This window comes from Ochotona curzoniae, unplaced genomic scaffold, assembly GCF_017591425.1.
Source record: "Ochotona curzoniae isolate NIBS_2020 unplaced genomic scaffold, NIBS_Ocur_1.0 scaffold_3835, whole genome shotgun sequence".
In the NCBI taxonomy this organism is placed as follows: domain Eukaryota; kingdom Metazoa; phylum Chordata; class Mammalia; order Lagomorpha; family Ochotonidae; genus Ochotona; species Ochotona curzoniae.
The window spans coordinates 26102324-26120130 of NW_024467114.1; the positions used below are offsets into that span (position 1 = coordinate 26102324).

The 17807-nt window shown below is 60.2% G+C and overlaps 2 protein-coding genes across 2 annotated transcripts; both read left to right on the forward strand.

Annotated features, from left to right (window-relative positions):
• The first annotated feature begins 2932 nt into the window (after window positions 1–2932).
• On the forward strand, window positions 2933–5440 carry HOXA10 (homeobox A10). The gene is made up of 2 exons (XM_040964821.1): window positions 2933–3896; window positions 5166–5440. The coding sequence occupies exons 1-2, from the start codon at window positions 2933–2935 to the stop codon at window positions 5438–5440; spliced, it is 1239 nt and encodes a 412-aa protein (XP_040820755.1).
• A 6368-nt stretch (window positions 5441–11808) lies between these two features.
• HOXA9 (homeobox A9) lies at window positions 11809–13707 on the forward strand. The gene is made up of 2 exons (XM_040964784.1): window positions 11809–12430; window positions 13463–13707. Exons 1-2 carry the CDS (start codon window positions 11836–11838, stop codon window positions 13699–13701), a joined length of 834 nt encoding a protein of 277 aa, XP_040820718.1. The 5' UTR covers window positions 11809–11835; the 3' UTR covers window positions 13702–13707.
• Window positions 13708–17807: the final 4100 nt, after the last annotated feature.

A 17807-nucleotide genomic window follows, 5' to 3' on the forward strand; every position in this document is an offset into this window, starting at 1 on the left:
TGGCCAGGGGGAGAAAGTGGCGCTTGAATGTACTCCTGCTGTCCACAGGGGTCGGTGAAGCCCCAGCGGCCAATGCCACGGTCTGGGGAGGCTCGTGGCCCGCCCTTCCAGCTCCTGTAGCCCTTAACCGGCCTGGCCCTGCGGTGGCAGACGCGGCACCAGGCAGACTTAAGTAACCTTGCCTGGCACGTGCAGGCGCCTGGATTCCTTCCAGCCTACAACCCCATTTGGCCACCCTAATAGGGTCCTGTCTGGGACTTGCCTGAGCTGCCTGCAGCAGGGGAACGGGCCTGTCTCAGCCGCCAAATTGGCAGGGTCCTGAATCCCAGGAGAGTCCTTGAGGACTCAAAAGGACTCCAAGGAGAAGGTTCCAAGGGGCCTGGGAACTCCTCAACAGCGAGGCTTCAAGCTGGGGGGAGGCACAGATGTGCTTTTCACTCGGGAAAATGTTCCTGAGTGCCCAGGTTCCCAGCCCCAACTCTGACTGCTTAGTAAGGGAGAGCAGGTTCAACACCAGGGATCTTCCACGTTATTTCTGTAGCTTCCACCATCACCCCCACACTGTGGATGTCCCTCCCAGACCTCCTCCCGTGTGGAAGAAGGTGGAAAGCCCTAGTCCTGCTCTCCTCCATGGAGCTCTCCTTCAGGGAGCTATAGGACCACCAGCAGCCAGGAGCAGTGGCACCGGGAGCAAAGCCTCCGTTGGCTAGCTGTCTGTCGCAGTCCTCACTGTTCCAGGGGGCACTGCTGAATGCAACAGCCCTAGCTAGTTCCCTACATCTGGGGAGCGGGGTGATGACCTGGCAGATCGGCCGGGGGAAAGCCAGGGCCCGCTGGCCGTACTTGGAAGCTTTCCTGCACTCAGACTCGGTCTTCCAGGCCTGGCAGGATGTAACATCTGCCTTGGCCTTAGGACCGCAGTGATGAGAAAGGGGAAGCTGAGGTGACCAGCTCTGCGCACGGACCTCAATGTTGAGCTTGCTAAGCGGGCAGTGAGGCTCAGCGAACCTTCTCCCGGTGTTCTCCAGCGCCCCCCCCCTTGTAGCTCCCTGGGTCTTTCTTTCTTTTTTTTTCCGGGGATCCCTTCTTTCTCCATCTCCCTTTTCTGCATCCTGAGGCTCAGGCTGGGAAGCCCATTGTAGGGGAGAAGTAGGTGAAGCTGGCTGGAGCGACTGTGCAAGCTGTGCTGTGACCCGGCATGGCTGCAGCTGCCTGGAGTCCCAAAGCCAGCGCCTGGCGCTACACAGCTCTCTCCGGGGCGGCTGTGGTGCCTCCCAGCTAATCTTCCTGCGGTTAGGTTCCCACTCGGGCGGTGGGGTGGAGGAGGAGGTGGCAGTACCTGGCGGATCACCGGGATGCGAGTTTTGCTTTCCCCACCCCTAGAATCCTGGGATTCAGACGTCCAGCTACTCCAGCTACAGCCGCTATACCGCCGCGGCAGCCAGGCCTAGGGCATCCTGGAGCTGTGTAGCTCACCGGCCCAGGGGCGGCAGCAGGGGGTGGGTACCGCTAGGCAGCAACCTCCAGGCTCACTGAATCCTAAAAAGCTTGCATTTCCGGCCGCTTGCCTGAGGCTCAGACTTGGGGGTGGGGAGGGAGCGAGCGCCCCCCAGGGCAGGCCACTTGGAGTTGGCTAAGAGAGTGAACCCCTAGTAAGCGCCCTTGGTCTGCTGAGCAAAGGGCCTGGCTGCGGAACCCTCTTATAGCAGGGCCGCTGCTGAGCGGAGCCTGTCAGGGAACAGATTTCCTCACTGGGGCCTCGTTAAAATGCTCGCGCGGCGGGAGCCAGGGCTGCCCCAGCCCGGGGCATGTGAGGGAGGGGGCAGGAGGGAGGGGACAGAGAGGCAGAAGTACAGGGATTCTGGTTCTTGTCGGAGCCTCCAGGAACGCACAAATGCCAGGGCTAAAGTCAGGGTGGCAGATGGGATGGGAGGGCAGACGGGTTTGGCGGGGATACCAGACCCCTCCAGGTCTCCTCCTCCAAGCAGGCCAAAGACTCCAGGGTTTCCCCCTAACGATTATGGGTGAGCTTGGAGTCTCCTCAGGGTGACAGGGTAGAGTGTGCAGGGCCGCCTCTGGTGGGCGTCTTGCGGCCAAGGCTTCCCGCCCCCATGCTACCCTCCTCACACACACACACACACACACACCCCTGCTGGAGCAGGCCCATCAGCTCCAAGGTAGGAGGTGGCTAGAAGGCAAGCCAGGTGGGCCCCTGTGGGGGAAAAGGCCGTAACCAGACAAGCCGGGAGCAGGGAACTTGGGAGGAGATTGTTGGGGCGCAAAAAAGCCAGGGCCAGTCAAGGTCTTTTGGGGTGTGGGGAAATCTTGTGTGGGATGCTTCCATTTGCCGGCTGGCACACTCAGGGGGTCCAGCAGATCTCTAGGGCTAGAATTCAAGACGTGGGACCAAGTCCAGTTCCAAAGCCAAACACATTGAGTGTGAGGTTCCCTAAGTGTCCCCTTCGGCCGTCACGACGTGCTAGTTACTGGCGACTGCTTGGGCACCGGGACTCGGGAGCACCCAAGGCAGATCTGGGCACGCACCGTAAACACCCCTCACTTGTTAACTGCAAGACGCCCTAGGGTTTCTCCAACAGCCCCTCGCTGCCGCCAGGGGCTCCGGGTCCGTGGAGGGGCGGGGCGAGCCCAGGGGCCAGCCCTCTCCCCCCACCCACGCACAAGTCACTTTGGGGCGGCCCCCATGGCTCCCAGCCTTTGGGCCAAGGTGTCGGGCGTGCCTCTCCTGGTGCGTCGATACAGATTACATATTTATATCAATCGCGGGCTCCGAGGGCGCCCTCGGAGAGCGGCCCCGCGCCTACGAAACCAAACTGGGAGTGGTCGCGCGGCAACTCTGGCTCAGGATTGGCTGCGGGCGCCCGCCGCGGTGCGGGGGGATTGCTAATCGTATTCAGCATGTTTTGCACAAGAAATGTCAGCCAGAAAGGGCTATCTACTCCCTTCGCCAAATTATCCCACAACAATGTCATGCTCGGAGAGCCCCGCCGCGAACTCTTTTTTGGTGGACTCGCTCATCAGCTCGGGCAGAGGCGAGGCGGGCGGCGGCGGCGGGGGCGCGGGAGGCGGCAGCGGCGGCTACTACGCCCATGGCGGGGTCTACCTGCCGCCCGCTACCGACCTGCCCTACGGGCTGCAGAGCTGCGGGCTCTTCCCCGCGCTGGGCGGCAAGCGCAATGAGGCGACGTCGCCTGGCGGCGGCGGTGGAAGCGGGAGCCTGGGTCCCACGGCTCACGGCACCTACGCTCCCGCGCCCCTAGACCTGTGGCTGGACGCGCCGCGCTCCTGCCGGATGGAGCCGCCCGAAGGGCCTCCGCCGCCGCCACCCCAGCCGCAGCAGCAACAGCAGCCGCCGCCCCCGCCGCCGCCGCAACCACCCCAGCCCCCGCCACAGGCCACTTCGTGCTCTTTCGCGCAGAACATCAAAGAAGAGAGCTCCTACTGCCTGTACGACTCGGCGGACAAATGCCCCAAGGGCTCAGCCGCCACCGCCGACCTGGCCCCTTTCCCGCGGGGCCCGCCACCCGACGGCTGCGCCCTGGGCGCTTCCAGCGGAGTGCCAGTGCCTGGCTACTTCCGCCTCTCGCAGGCCTACGGCACGGCCAAGGGCTACGGCGGCGGCGCGCAGCAACTCGGCGCCGGCCCGTTCCCCGCGCAGCCCCCGGGGCGCGGCTTCGACCCGCCGCCCGCACTCGCCTCCGGCTCGGCTGAGGCGACCCGGAAGGAGCGCGCCCTCGAGTCCTCACCGCCGCCGCCCACGCTGGCTTGCGGTGGCTCGCAGGGCGACGAGGAGGCGCACGCGTCGTCCTCGGCAGCGGAGGAGCTCTCCCCGGCCCCTTCCGAAAGCAGCAAAGCTTCGCCGGAGAAGGACTCCCTGGGTAAGCCGGGCGCAGCCTAGGTGGGCACAGATAGGCAGATCCAGCAAAGGGAAGGAGCGGAGAAGCAAGCGCCCGAGCGGCAGCCGGCCGGCCTTGGCCCAAGCTGCAGCCAGTGCTGACCCTGTGAACTTGCTTTTTTAATATTTGGGCGTGGGGACGCAGTAAAAAAATTCATGTCCGGCTTAGCGCCCCGCGCCGAGACGTCCTCAGCTGCCGCGACGGCGCTGGCCTCAGCTTCACCCCCGCCTCGGGGTGACGCCGCCTGGGCCAACCAGACAGGAGCCCCCCTCTCCTGCGCTCGCTGCCCCGCGTGGCCCGGGGCACCCCTGGTCCTGGTCCCGGCCCCTGTTCTGCGCGACGCGGCCCACGCGCTGGAGAGGGGGTGGGGTGAGGGGGAGGGAGGGAGCGTGGCTCGCCCGCAGATAGCGTGGATGTTTGTAAGGCATCCAAAATAAGCAGCCGCCAGCGCCAATAAATAAGCCCATTAACTGGCGAAGTTCGAGTTTACGATCCCGGTACCTTTTTCAAACTTGCTGGAGGGGCGGGCATCCTCTCTCGGCGCCGAGGAGGAAAGACGAAATGCCGCCCGGGATGGCCGGAGGCCGCCACAGGCCCTGGGCTCAGCGCACTGAGCAAGCGGGGCTGCTCCCGCACTTCCCTCTGGAATTCGGATTGCCCAGCCGCACCCTGCTAGCTCCTCCTTGGAATCTTTGGGAGAGAGGGCCCTTGACCCCCGGGATCGCTTTTGCCTGCCTGCCTGTCTGCCTCGTGGCTGCCACTGTGCCCTTCCTTCTCTCCCCTCTTCTCAACAATCAGAGGACTGGGGCGAGATGGCCACGCCACCAGGCCCTCTTACAAGGCGGCAGCCCCGAGCCCCGAGCTTAGGGGTTGCGGGGAAAACGCTGGTTTGCCACAGGGCCACATGGAAAAAAAAAAAGGCGTTAAGTTCAAGATGGACAGCCTGTCCCGGTACTAGGCCTCTGCAAGTGGCCGCCGCTTTGGGCTAAAACAGGTGTCTGGGGGGGGGGGGGCGTTTGGGATTGAAAGAAAATGTAAGGGGGGGGGGAGAGGTGTGGAGTGAGGGGAGCGCTAGATGTGGCCAGGCCTGCTTTGGGGAAGAACTTGCTGTTCTGCGACAGCCAGAGGGGGCAAAGAATGCCCCCTCCTCTCTGAGACCCAGGGCATCCTGCATCCGCAGGCGCCAGACGGACCTTGCACGCGCGTGGCCTCCACCTAACCTTCCCCGCTTCTCCTTCTGTCCTACGCCAGGCAACTCCAAAGGCGAAAACGCAGCCAACTGGCTCACGGCGAAGAGCGGCAGGAAGAAGCGGTGTCCTTACACCAAGCACCAGACGCTGGAGCTGGAGAAGGAGTTCCTGTTCAACATGTACCTGACGCGGGAGCGGCGCCTGGAGATCAGCCGCAGCGTCCACCTCACGGACAGACAAGTGAAAATCTGGTTTCAGAACCGCAGGATGAAACTGAAGAAAATGAACCGAGAGAACCGGATCCGGGAGCTCACCGCCAACTTTAATTTTTCCTGATAAAGCTCCAAGGCCGCGCTGGGTTCCCTCCGCGCCGACCCCACCCCCCGTTGTCTTCAGCGTCTGCCCCAGGAACTCGCACCTGCGCTGGAGCCGCTGCCTCCCTCCCACACTCGCCATCTCCCGGGCCGCGGCATCCTCGCGCGGGGCTGGTTTGTGCTGACTTCTTGTTTCTCTGTCCGCTTCGTGCCGGTTTACTTGTCTTTTCTGGGGGAAAAAGCCATATCGCGCTACGATTCTGCAGAGGTGATCTTGAGGGTCAAGTCCTGGCTGGGCAGGCTTTGCGGGCTTGGGGAGGGGGTGGTGCAACAGCTCAGTGGGCCCTGTCCCCTCCACTGAGCTGGTTTCCTGCCCAGCGTGGGCAGGCCGAGATTCCATCGTGGCACCAGTGGGCACCCTTGCCTGCAGTGCTGGGCTGAGTCCGATCAGGACAAGCAGGCCTCTGGGTTTCCTTATTTTATTTTGATTTTTTTTTTCTTTTCCTTCTTGCATTCTTCCTTGGGCAAGAGAGAAGGCTTGGACCTGTAGGTTGGCAAAGGGGCTTCATTTTGGTTGATTGAAAAAGCAAGGGAGACATCTATTTTCCCTTCCTCTGTCACGTATCCCAGCTTTAAAACAAAAGAGAAAGAATGACCAAGAAAAGCAACCTGCTCCCTCAGCCCACGGAGGGCCTGCTAACTTGCTTCATTTACCTCTGAATTTCCACATCCTCGTTTTGTTTATACTTTGGAATTTATGGATTTTTTTTTTTTTGGTCATTGAAATCGTTACCATTGGTAACATGACAAGCACACCACAATTCTCCCTATCTTGTGTTTTTTTTTTTAAATTCACCTCTTTTTTTTTTTTTATTATTTTGGCTTTCTGAAATTTCTGGAAGCCTAGAAGGGCTGGAGCAAGTGGAATACACGAGAGAAGGGAGATATTGTTTGGATTTCCTTTATACTGTGAAGTTACATGCATAAAAGGGTCGAACCTGAGGTGCAGAAGAAGAAAAAAAAACTATAAATACAAATCTGTATAAATGTCTATTATTGAGAAAAATTGCCAATCTTGTTTTAAGCAAATGCATTCTATTATTATAAATGTTAGTTCTAGCTCTATTTACTTCTAATCTTAAATCAGAATAAATTAATATTGTGTTGCTGCTGTGCGTGGAAAAAAAGACGATGTTTATGTTCTTATAGAATAAAGCTGTGGAATGAAGTTTTATAATTTTACCTCTTTTTTTTTTTACTTCTTATCTTCACCTTCCACTTTATCCTGTCCACCCCTTTTACAACAGGAGGGCTAGCTCGAGTGTCCTGCAATTACTTTCGGCATCTATTTAAATATTACCTAGACGGTCGTAATTTGTCTGGGCCCTATAGCCCTGGTGCCGTAAGGTTTGTCGGCTTTTGTTCAGTTTTATGACTTGCTAGTATATCTGGATTGTGGCTGTCTTGGACCAGTGGTTTCAGTTGAGAGGGGCGCTGCGTAGACACAGGAAGCCAAACAGGATTTCTTTCCGGAGCTCAGGGAGGGCTCCTAGAGCCTGGGGGATTTTTCGGGTGTTGGGGTCCCAGAGGACCTCTTTGCCTAATTCCGGGGAGCAGCCTGGGCCCAGGGCGCATCACCGGAGCCCGTGGCCACGAGTGGTTAGGTGAACCCAGGACCCGCCGCCTGGGGCCGCCCCCTCCCCCAGTACAGCCTCCCCCCCACCTGGCAGCCCTTGGCGGGGACACGCGTTTCCTGTTCGCCAGAAAGGGGGGGGGGGATGGTTTGGACGCGGAGGGGAGGGGAGGGGGCGCGGGAGCGCGCGTCCCGGCTGCGAGGGAGGGGGGAGAGCGAGCGCTGGAGGCCGCGACCAGACGAGGAGCAGGGCTCCGTGCTTCCCCCCGTCGCTTCGGAGTAGCCCCCCACCCCCACCCCGGGACCGCCCGCCACTCGGCGCCCGCTCGCTGAGCTGCGGGGATTTGGGCAAGATTTGGGGAAGCAGCGCGCGCGCCCTGCTCCTGCTCTGCGACTCGGGCCTACTTGGGCTTCTGCCTTCCCCTCCTCTGCTTTCCTTGGCTTTCTCTCTCCCTTCTTTTCTCCCTGGGTCCCAAGGCTTACCTTGGTGGGTGGAGGTGGGGGCGGTGACTTCTCCCTCCCGGGGCACTCGGTGGCAGTGGCGGGCGCAGGTTGCCAAGGGGCTGGGCTGGACGCGATCCGCTGGGTTCTCTCCTTGGCGGCGGTGGCGGCGGCGGCGGCAGCAGCAGCAGTGGCGGCGGCGGGCGAGGCGGCCCCGCGCGAGGGAAGCACCAGAACTGGTCGGTGATTTAGGTAGTTTCCTGTTGTTGGGATCCACCTTTCTCTCGACAGCACGACACTGCCTTCATTACTTCAGTTGAAATCGTCTCCAGGTACCTGTGCGCGTGCTGGGGGCCCGGGCCGGGCGGGGTATCAAGGCCCCCCGGATCGGTAGTGCCAGGCCTGCCTGCGGTGGTAAACCTCGGCTTCCCAGGCACGGGAGCTTCTCCTTAGCGCGGTGCCAGCTGGCCTCGTCCCCTCCTCCCCTGGCCCCCCGACCTGGCCCGGAGCAGGTACGGTCAGGTTAGTTGCGGCTTCGCGGACGCCAGGGGCGTGGTAAGAATTCTGGGCCCGGGGCCATTCAAGGTCAGGGGCGCACGCTTGCATCCTGAGCTTCCCCTGGCCTATGCCTGCGCCTGGCTGGGAACCCCGCCATTTCTACCCCATCCAGGTCTCCTGTGAAGGAGTTTAGGAGGATTGCTTTGCCAGTCAGTGGACACGGAGGCCGAACTGGTTGGGCGGGGGACGGGGAAGCAGGGGCACCGAGGCGCATCGAGCTGGCAACGAGCTGGCAACGTGGCCTTGTCCCTTAGCCTTTCTGCAGACGCCCCCTGTGCTCTCTGCCTCTTGTTCTTCCCGCCGAGCTTCCTCGTTTATCTCCCCCACCCCCTTTTTTGGCCCCTTCCCTTTTCATTTTTTTTTCTTTCAGCTTCCATGTGTCTGTTGGATTCTGCCCCCCTCCCTCGTCCTTTGGAAATCCTTCTTTGGGGAGGGGGCCAGGGCTGGCTAGGGGGAGAGCGAGGAGTTCTCGTGTTGCTCTCCTCGGGGGTCCGGCGGGGTCTGCTGAGGGCGTGCTGGCCCGCGTGGGGCGGCCATGGAGGGTCGTGGGGATGCATGGGCCTGGCTGCTGCGGGGCGGACAAGGCCTCGGTTACGATCACGACCGACCGGTTGGCGGCGGCCTTGCGTTTCCGCTCGCGCTTTTGTGTGCCCACACCTAAGAGGGCAGGGGAGCCCCTCCTCAGCTTCTCTGGAGGTCCGAGCTGAGGCCCAGGCGGGCTCCGGGGAACCGGGCGGCTCCGCGACGGAGGCTGCTTACCCGCTCTGGCCGGCTTTCCTGCACCAGCTCCGGCTGTGGCGAGGGAGAGCCAGGCTGGGGAGCCGTGCTTGTCTGCTGGCCTGCCCGGGGCTTCCTCGGGGCTCAGCCTGCTGCCTGTTGGGGAGGACCCCCCTCCAGGGGCTGATCTGTTTGGAATAGCTGAAAGGACTTTAAAATTCCAGGGCGCTGGAGTCCCGTGGTCCTAGCTGCTGTGTGCAGACGAGAGCCGGCCTGACCACTGTTCTTAGGGCCTCCCCGTCTCCCGCACAAAGGCGGGCAGCACGCACGCACACCCACGCACGCCTTCTTTTGTCCTCTTGCCTGCCTCGGTTCCCCAAGAGCTCCAGCACCGTAGATTTGGGAGGCAAGGCGGTGTACCCATTTCGCTTCAACCGCTAGTTATCATTTTCTAGGTCCCGTTACTGGATGCATTGGGGGATAGCACGGCTTTAGAAAGAACCGTTCGTAATTAGGTCCTCTTAGCTTATTATTATGCACACACAGCCCTTTCACTTGTAAAATAAGAAGCAGACAGCGAGTCTAAAGATTCTGGCCCCAAACCTCTAGTCTGGGTAGGGACAGTATTTGATTTTGTAATTTTTCTTTTCTTTCGCCTTCTAGGCAACAGTAACAGCTGCTTAACACACACACACACCCCGCCTGGTTAATTGTTGGGTAATCGCCCTAGTTGGGAGCTAAGGCTATTAAACAAAAAAGCCTTCGTGTTCGATTTTTAAAAATAATTACTAATAACCCGTGTGGTCTGTGGGCCCACAAAGTGGGGATGAAGCAGGCAGGCGTGTCCATTCCCAGTGAGTCTTGGTAACGAAGGTGGTTTATTTTGTAACAAAAATCTCTGAGGGTTGTGAACATTGCTGGGTATTTTGGATACCTTAGGCTGCTGCCAGGGTCGGGGTGCAGCAGAGAAATTTACCGGGAAATAAAAAGATTAGAGGCAAGAGGGTTGAGGCGACCGGATGGCCCACGTCGGAGTTCATTGTGTCGGCCACTTTCCTGTTCCCCAGGGCGCAGGCAGAGGGCGAGGGCGGGGAGGGAAGGAGTGCGCCTTGGTGTCTCCGTTGCTTTGCAGCGTCGCTCCCGGAGAACCTGGCATGGGGGGGGGGTCTATTTCCTGGGACAGGGCTAGTTCAGGATTGGGGGGGGGGCGATTAATGAAATAGTTGGAGAGGATGAAGGCAAAGAAAGAAAAGAGACGGAGCCGAAGCAACCGGAGGCAGCCGGCCTGGCCGCCAGGGAAGTGGGCTAATGAGAAACACACGCTTGCAGGCACAGGATTCACACGTGAATTTAATTACCCGGGTTTTAGGAGTTGAGGCTTGCCGCTCCAAGTGCGGTGGGATTTTTCCTTCCAATTAACAGTCCCTTCGGCCTTTTAATGCACCCCCGCCCCCAGCCCTGGAGCGTGCAAGGGGTGAGAAATAGCTTCTCCAATTTGGCCAGGCAGAAGCATGGCCTTCAAGTCAATGGCCTGTGCCCCTCCGGCCCTGGACTTGAGCTGCTGTGGCCATCTCGCTTCGGGCCTGGTGAGCATGGACAGAGACTCCGGTTCCCGTGGAGGACCCAAGAGGGGAGCCCAGGGCGGTGCCCAAAAAGGACGCCACAAATTCCCCGGCCCGCAGGTCACACCACTCGGTGCGAGTCTTCCCACCGTGGGAGCTGCGGGTGGCCCAAGGGAAGTGGAAGTGCCTTTTATTTCTTTTCTTTTTTACTGGCCTTCCACCAAATCTGCCTGGTGTTTTCTTCCCAGATTTTTCGGGGCATGCGGTGAGGCTTGGAGTCCAACCCTAGGGCCCTAAGGATAGAGCCGGGTCGCCGGCGGCCTCTGCTGGGGGACCGGGAGTGACCCACCGTCGCCGCCGCGGCTGCAGCGCAGGAAGGCACGCGTGTGCGCGGCGCAGCGGCGGCGGGTCGCGGGCGGGTTCAGGGCACAACTCGGCCTTCAAAACCATTTTTTTTTTTCCTGGAGGGCCTACCGCCAGCGCCTCGGTGGGGCCCTTGCTGCTGAGGAACAACGGGGCGCATCTGGGGTCTGCCCACGCAGCGCCGAGCTCTCCAGTCTCTGCTGGCTTGGGGACCTCGGCACCGTCTGGCTGCCCGAGCGCACCCGGGCAGGCAGAGATGGTGGCGGCCCCCTTTGGGCGGGATCCTATGTTGAATTTGACGTTTCTAGACCGACAAGGGGGTGGTGGTGGTAGTGGGTGGGTGGGGGCTCAGCTCGCCTCCGTTGGGGACGGCCGCGATCATCGACAGGGAGTTCACCGAGCAAACACAACAGTCTTCATTTCACCTTTCCAAGTCCCCATAAATTTTTACAGCTAGGAGCCCACGGCGAGGCACACAAAATCTGTCGGTCATTCCCAACTTCCCAGAGGCCCGTGTGGCTTTGGAAACAATAACTCCTTATGAAATATCATAAATACAGATTTAAATACAGTAGAGCGAGAATACGATTTGGCTGCTTTTTTATGGCTTCAATTATTGTCTAATTTTATATGGGGGACTTTGCCGGCCGCATTCGTGCGCGGGACCCGCGCCTTCCTGATGGCGTGATTAATTGTGATATAAAATAGTCCGCTTAAGAAGCGTGCGTGTGCCTCTGTGTGTGTGTATGTGTGTGTGTGTGTGTGTGTGTCCGGTGGGGTGGAGGCAGCCAGAAACCACGAGAAGCAAGGACAGATTTGATCTTTTAATCTTCGTTGGCCACAATTAAAACAAACCCCATCGTGGGGCAGCGCGATCCCTTTGCATAAAAACATATGGCTTTTGCTATAAAAATTATGACTGCAAAACACCGGGCCATTAATAGCGTGCGGAGTGATTTACGCGTTATTGTTCTGCCGGGCTGGCACGTGACGCGCGCGGCCAATGGGGGCGCGGGCGCCGGCAACTTATTAGGTGACTGTACTTCTTCCCCCCCCCCCGGTGCCACCAAGTTGTTACATGAAATCTGCAGTTTCATAATTTCCGCGGGTCGGGCCGGGCCAGCCGGGGCGCGGGGCACAGCGATGGCCACCACCACCGGGGCCCTGGGCAACTACCACGTGGACTCGTTCCTGCTGGGCGCCGACGCCGCCGACGAGCTGAGCGCTGGCCTCTACGCGCCGCCGGGGGCCCTGGGCCAGCCCCCGCGGCAGGCGACCGCACTGGCCGAGCACCCCGACTTCAGTCCGTGCAGCTTCCAGCCCAAAGCGGCTGTGTTCGGTGCCTCCTGGAGCCCGGTGCACGCGGCGGCGGGCGCCAGCGCGGTGCCTGCGGCCGTGTACCACCATCACCATCACCACCACCACCACCCCTACGCGCACCCCCAGGCGCCCGTGGCGGCGGCGGCGCCGGACGGCAGGTACATGCGTTCCTGGCTGGAGCCCGCGCCAGGCGCGCTCTCCTTCGCGGGCTTGCCCTCCAGCCGGTCTTACGGCATTAAACCTGAACCGCTGTCGGCCAGAAGGGGTGACTGTCCCACGCTTGACACGCACACTCTGTCCCTGACTGACTATGCTTGTGGTTCTCCTCCAGTTGATAGAGAAAAACAACCCAGCGAAGGCGCCTTCTCCGAAAACAATGAGAATGAGAGCAGCGGAGACAAGCCCCCCATCGACCCCAGTAAGTGTCTCCTCCTGGCAAAGTCAGCTGCCGCCTCCACGCCGGCCACCCGGATCTGCCAGCCTGGCCAAGTTATTATTATTTTTTTTCAATCTTTTGGTTTTGCTGTTTTCTTCTTCTTTTTTTCCCCCCTCCTTTTCCTCGAACCTGCCTCCATCTACGCTGGGAGCCTCCAGGAGTTGGTGTTTTTCGGGACATCTCAGATGGGACCCCAAGTCCAGAGCGCAGGGGCGAGCCGGGCCGCCGAGCTTGGCGGGGGAGGGGAGGAGGCTGCAGCGGCGAGAGGGGGCGGGGCGGGCGCTGCGGGCCGAGCCCTGACCGGCTGCCCCTCTGCTTGGCTGCCTGGCCCGGGGACAGAGATACTCCGGGCGGTTCTTGGAAAGCAGCGCCGCCGAGTCTTTTGTGCGGCCGGAGGGTCCACGTGCGGCGGCGGGGCAGCCTAGGCGGCCCGACCCTGGGGCGCCGGCGGAGCGGCCGATTCCCTCCACCTCTGCCTCTCTCGCCTCCGGAGGCCGCGTAAATCCTGTCCGAGAGGCGGGCGCCTGGGCCACTTTGACTCCCGTGGCCAGATTACTCAACAGAAGCTGGGGACGGATCAAGGCCCCCAACCCACCCCAGCCGCACCCGCAGACAACGAGCCGACCTGCCCAGCTCCTAAAACCTAGGAGGGTCGAAAAACGCAGGGGGAAGCGAGGAGGAGAAAAAAAAAAAAAAAAGCAATGGAGAAAGACAGAGTGGGACAGAGGGAGAGAATCTATGAGTCTGGGGGAGCAGGGCGGCTTCGTTCTTGATTGCTGCGAAATGTGCTTCCAGTTCTTGGAAGGAAGGGAGAGTACTAGGCGGCCCGCGGGAAACAAGGGGAGCCGAGGGTTTGCGGTACTCAGCCACGGTGTGTGCTGGGTCGGCCAGGGTGCACCGTGGCTGCCGTGCCGAACGCCCTTCCCCGCAGCCCAGCCTCCAGCCGGCTCCCGGGATCCCAGCCCGCGGTGGGGATTCCTCCAGCTAACCCCAAGTCTTTGTCCTCCTCGCCAGATAACCCCGCGGCCAACTGGCTGCACGCGCGCTCCACGCGGAAGAAGCGGTGTCCGTACACCAAGCACCAGACGCTGGAGCTGGAGAAAGAGTTCCTCTTCAACATGTACCTGACCAGGGACCGCAGGTACGAGGTGGCCCGGCTGCTCAACCTCACCGAGAGACAGGTCAAGATTTGGTTCCAAAACCGCAGGATGAAGATGAAGAAGATCAACAAGGACCGAGCGAAAGATGAGTGAGGCCTTGCCCGGCGGAATCTGCTGGAAGAGCGCCCTGGAGAGAAAAAGGGACCCCGGACCCCTTGGCCCTTCTTCCCTTAGCTCTACCCCCCACCCCTCACAGAGCGTCTCTAACCCCCACCCCGGCTGACCCCCTTCGCTCCGTCCGGCTGGTTCCTAGGCCGGTGGCCTTGACTGGGGAGGTGGTGTAAGCTTTCCCTTTTACCTATAAAAAAAAAAAAAAAAAAAAAAAAAAAAAGAAAAGAAAAAAAGAAAAAAGAGTGAGAGAAAGCAAGGAAAATTGAGGTTGAGGGCATTAGTGCTTATGGCTGTGTGTGCTAGCTTGTATATATTTAAAGAAAAAAAATCTACCTGTTCTTTGTTCTTAAAACAAAAAGGGGGGAAAACTGCCTTTTTATCCATGCACAAGTGCGGACGGCGGGCTGTTTTTTAGTCTGTAGCTAATTTAGCTAATTTAACTCGCTTGGTGCGGCAGAGCGCTCTGCCGGAATACTTGAATACTGTGCTTTTTTGTTGTTTGTTTTTGGTGGTGATTCTGTTTCGTGATTCAAACTCCCGTGCCGGGTGGCGTGCCCCGTGATGACTGTGCGAAGTAGCAATGTGTCGGAACTCAGGTTGTCTTGGGGGGGGGGGGAGGGAGCCTTGCGTGGCGGGTAGCTTTGTAGTGGGGTTCGTTTTCTGTATATCTTAGGCTGGTCGCCTCCCGACTGTATAGTGAGCTGTAAGGACTTGCCAGTGAAATAAAAATCTGGAAAAAGAAAGAAAGAAAGAAAAACATTAGCTTCGTGGTTTCCTCCGGTTTGGAGGTGTGTGCGCCTTTGGAGATGACCTCGTGGGACAAGCTGGAACAGAACTGTTTGCAACCCAGCTTTCCCGTGGGGAGCAAGCCAGCGGAGGCCGAGCTGCACCTGCGGGCCCACGGCTACTACCTATGGTTTACGCTTCGTCTGGATGGGGTGGGGGGGGAGGGATCGCTTCCTGCAATGGGGTTAATTTTATTGTTAATAAATTATACAGCTGAAACCGCCGCGGGTACGTTTGTATCCTTGGAGGACGCTTGGGTCCCCGCTCGGCTGAACCTACACTGTTATATTTTGCAATAGTGACCTCAAAACCTACTGACCAAACCGTTGTGTTGAAATGATATTTAACTTTTGCCAAAATAAAATATATTGATTCTTTTCGATGTTTTGTCTGTGTGTGTGTGTGTGTGTGTGTGCAAGCTAGCATGCTCTCATGACTATCTGCATCTTTTTTTTTCCTGGAGTGGGGGGGGGAGCATGGATGGAAGGCTGGCCGGAGGGCGTAAGAACCCCCCAGGCACCGTCGCAAGCCAGAGCCGGCCTAGGCCAGGCCCTGCGCAGGCCCAGGCCTTGTCTGGTCAGGCGAGGCCCTGTCCATCTGCCCGGGCGGCGGGGAGGCCTCTGAGCCCGGCCTGGGCCTGCCCAGGGAAGGCCGCCCTTTCAGGGACGGGTGCGCGCCTACGGGGATGCCCGTGCGGATAAGGGAGACAGAACCGGGCCACAGCCGGGAAAAGAAGGCAGCGAGAGACCCCGCGTCCAACCGGACGGCGCGCACTGGTTTTGGCTGGGCAAGGGCCGGCGGCGGCACCCACGGCGCCCCGGAGCCCCATAAAAGAAAATGAGGGTTGTTAGGGTTTATGGGGTGTAAAGGGCTGCTGGGAGTGGGGGTGGGGGCAAGAGAGTGGCCAGCGCCTTCCAGATGTGGCTTGAGGGGTCAGGTCCCACCATCCCGACGCTTCCTCCTCCGTCCGCCCTTCTTTCCCCTTGCGACTTGGGGACAAAGCCGGCCGCGTCTCCCGAAGCTTGGAGGGGCCACCGGGGCGTGGGTGGACCGCGTGTCGCCTCGCCCCCGGCGTGGGCCGCCCGCCGGCGTGGGATGCCCCCTGTTGCTGCAGACACAGGGGACTTCAAAGAATGGGCAGTAAGGGTGCGCCATAAAGGCCCCCGGTCTGCGAACCGTCTGGAATTCGGCCCTTAATGAGTTTACGACTGTCCAGCCCCAATTAAGGATATTCCACCAAAGCCCTTTCATTTGTTGGATCTGTCTGTCGACGATAAAGCGACTGCGGAAACAGCTCTGTTTTATGGGCACTGCCCCCCTCTGCAGCGCAGATTCCGGGCTCCACGCACGGACACCCCCCTGTCCGCCATCCCCGCCACCCCCGTGCGCAGGGCCCGGTCCATTGAGCTCCGGTGCCGGCGGCCGCGTCGCCGAAGGTCAGGGAGACCGGCGCGTGCAGTGCCCAGCACTGGCCAGCAGATGGCAGTGTGACTCCACGCAAGAGGCGTCCTCGCCGCCATCTCCAGCCGCCGCCACCCCAGGAAGTTCCTAAGATGTCGACAGGACGCGAGCCTTTCTGGAACGGGAGCCCCAGATCCGATCGCAGAACAATTGCTATAGGGTCCGCGCTGCCCAAGCCGCGCCCGGAAGCTTGCAGTAGGGGGTGGCGACGTGACCGTTCCCCCCTGTAACTCAGTACCGCTCGCGTCCCCCGAAAGCGCCACCCGAGGACTCCCCCTCCCCCGCCACGGTCCCCGCATGGTGGCTGGCTGCGGGACTGTGGCTCCTGGCGCGGGCAGAACCTCACGGTCACTGTCCACGGCCGGTGCGGCTCAGGCCTGAGGGCAGCGAGGTGCCCGGGGACCCCCGGAGGACGGACGGACGCGGGGACAGAGGACTGACGGCAAGCCTTCGCTGCCGGCACCGAGGACCCGCCGAGAGCGCGCGGGCCTGCGGGACCCACGCCGGGTCGGGGTCGAGTGCGGGGGCCCGGCGAACCAGCACCAGCGCCAGAGCCGGGACGCCGGGATGCAGAAGGCTTGAATGCCTGAGCAGGAAGGCATTAGGAGGGTGAAAAAACGGGGCGAGAAGCTACACTTGCTTCTAGATTGTGCGGTGTGGATCTGCCGCCAGGGCTGGCTCCGGAGAGGGCAAGCCCGCTCGGTGGGGACAGACAGCTAATTCTCTGCTTCTGGTTATTGTACAATAAACGTGGTTTTTAAAAATAATATTCAAAGGAATCGTTGCTTCAGAAAGTGGCTTTCTCGCCTTGGAACCCATCCTTCCCTCGTTTTTCTTCAGGCTTTTAGAGGTACACGGGCTGCTTTCGGAGGCCGCAAGGGAGGAAACCCCTTCCAGCTGCAGGCCCTGCCTGTCCACCCCCGACCCCAGGGGTCTGGAGCCCATGCGGACGTGGCCCCAGGCCCGAGGGTCAGGGTCAGCCACGGGTGGATCTCGGTTTCGGGAGGAAACGCGAAGTAACGCACAGAGCGAGGAGGCTGCGCGCAGGTACCCCGAGCCCCGGGAATGCGCCGCGCGGCGCGTTTATTTGGGTCGTAACCGTCTCTGCCAAGCCCACAAAACATTTACGACCCGCATCTCCGTGCTGCTCGCGCAGTAAAACTGGGGGTCGGCTTCTGGCCGACCCCGCTCCTCTCTCTCTTTTCTGGGTGTTTATGTACACATGCTAGGATAGTCACAGCTTGGTTTGACTTCTCTTGGCAATTCTGCCACACTGACTGTTGGGAGGTAACTGGTAGGGGCATTTTATAGTTTGTCCTTGAATCCCCCTTCGGCGACATAGGAGCCGCGGAGGGAGAAGCTCCACGGATGTAAAACCGCAGGCCTGGAAGCGCTGGTGTGAACAACACACACAAAGGCGGGGCCGCAGGTCGGGGAAGCGCTCCCCTCCATGGACTAAAGCCTAAAGCCCAGGGTTTCCCGGGCGGCCTTGTGCGCCACCCAGCACCGGGCCTTGCTTGCCCTTTGCCGGCTGGCGGCAGCGAGACTGCCTCTCCACCTCACCTCCCAGCCGCGTGGGCCTTCTTCCACGCGAAACCCCACGCCGGCCGGAGTCCCAGTGCACGCGTGGGGAAGCGTGTGTGCCTGCGCTCAGACAGCGTCAGCTGCTCTAGAATGGAGCAGCCGGTGGGGAACGCGGGTCACCGGTTGCTGCACACCGGAGAGCTGGGTTTGCGTTCTTAGCTGGATTTTAAATGTTGGGGACAAATGGGTGACAGGAAGCTAGGAAGAGAGAGACACACTGGCCCTGGGAGAACAGTGGGGAAAAACCTGTACCAAGT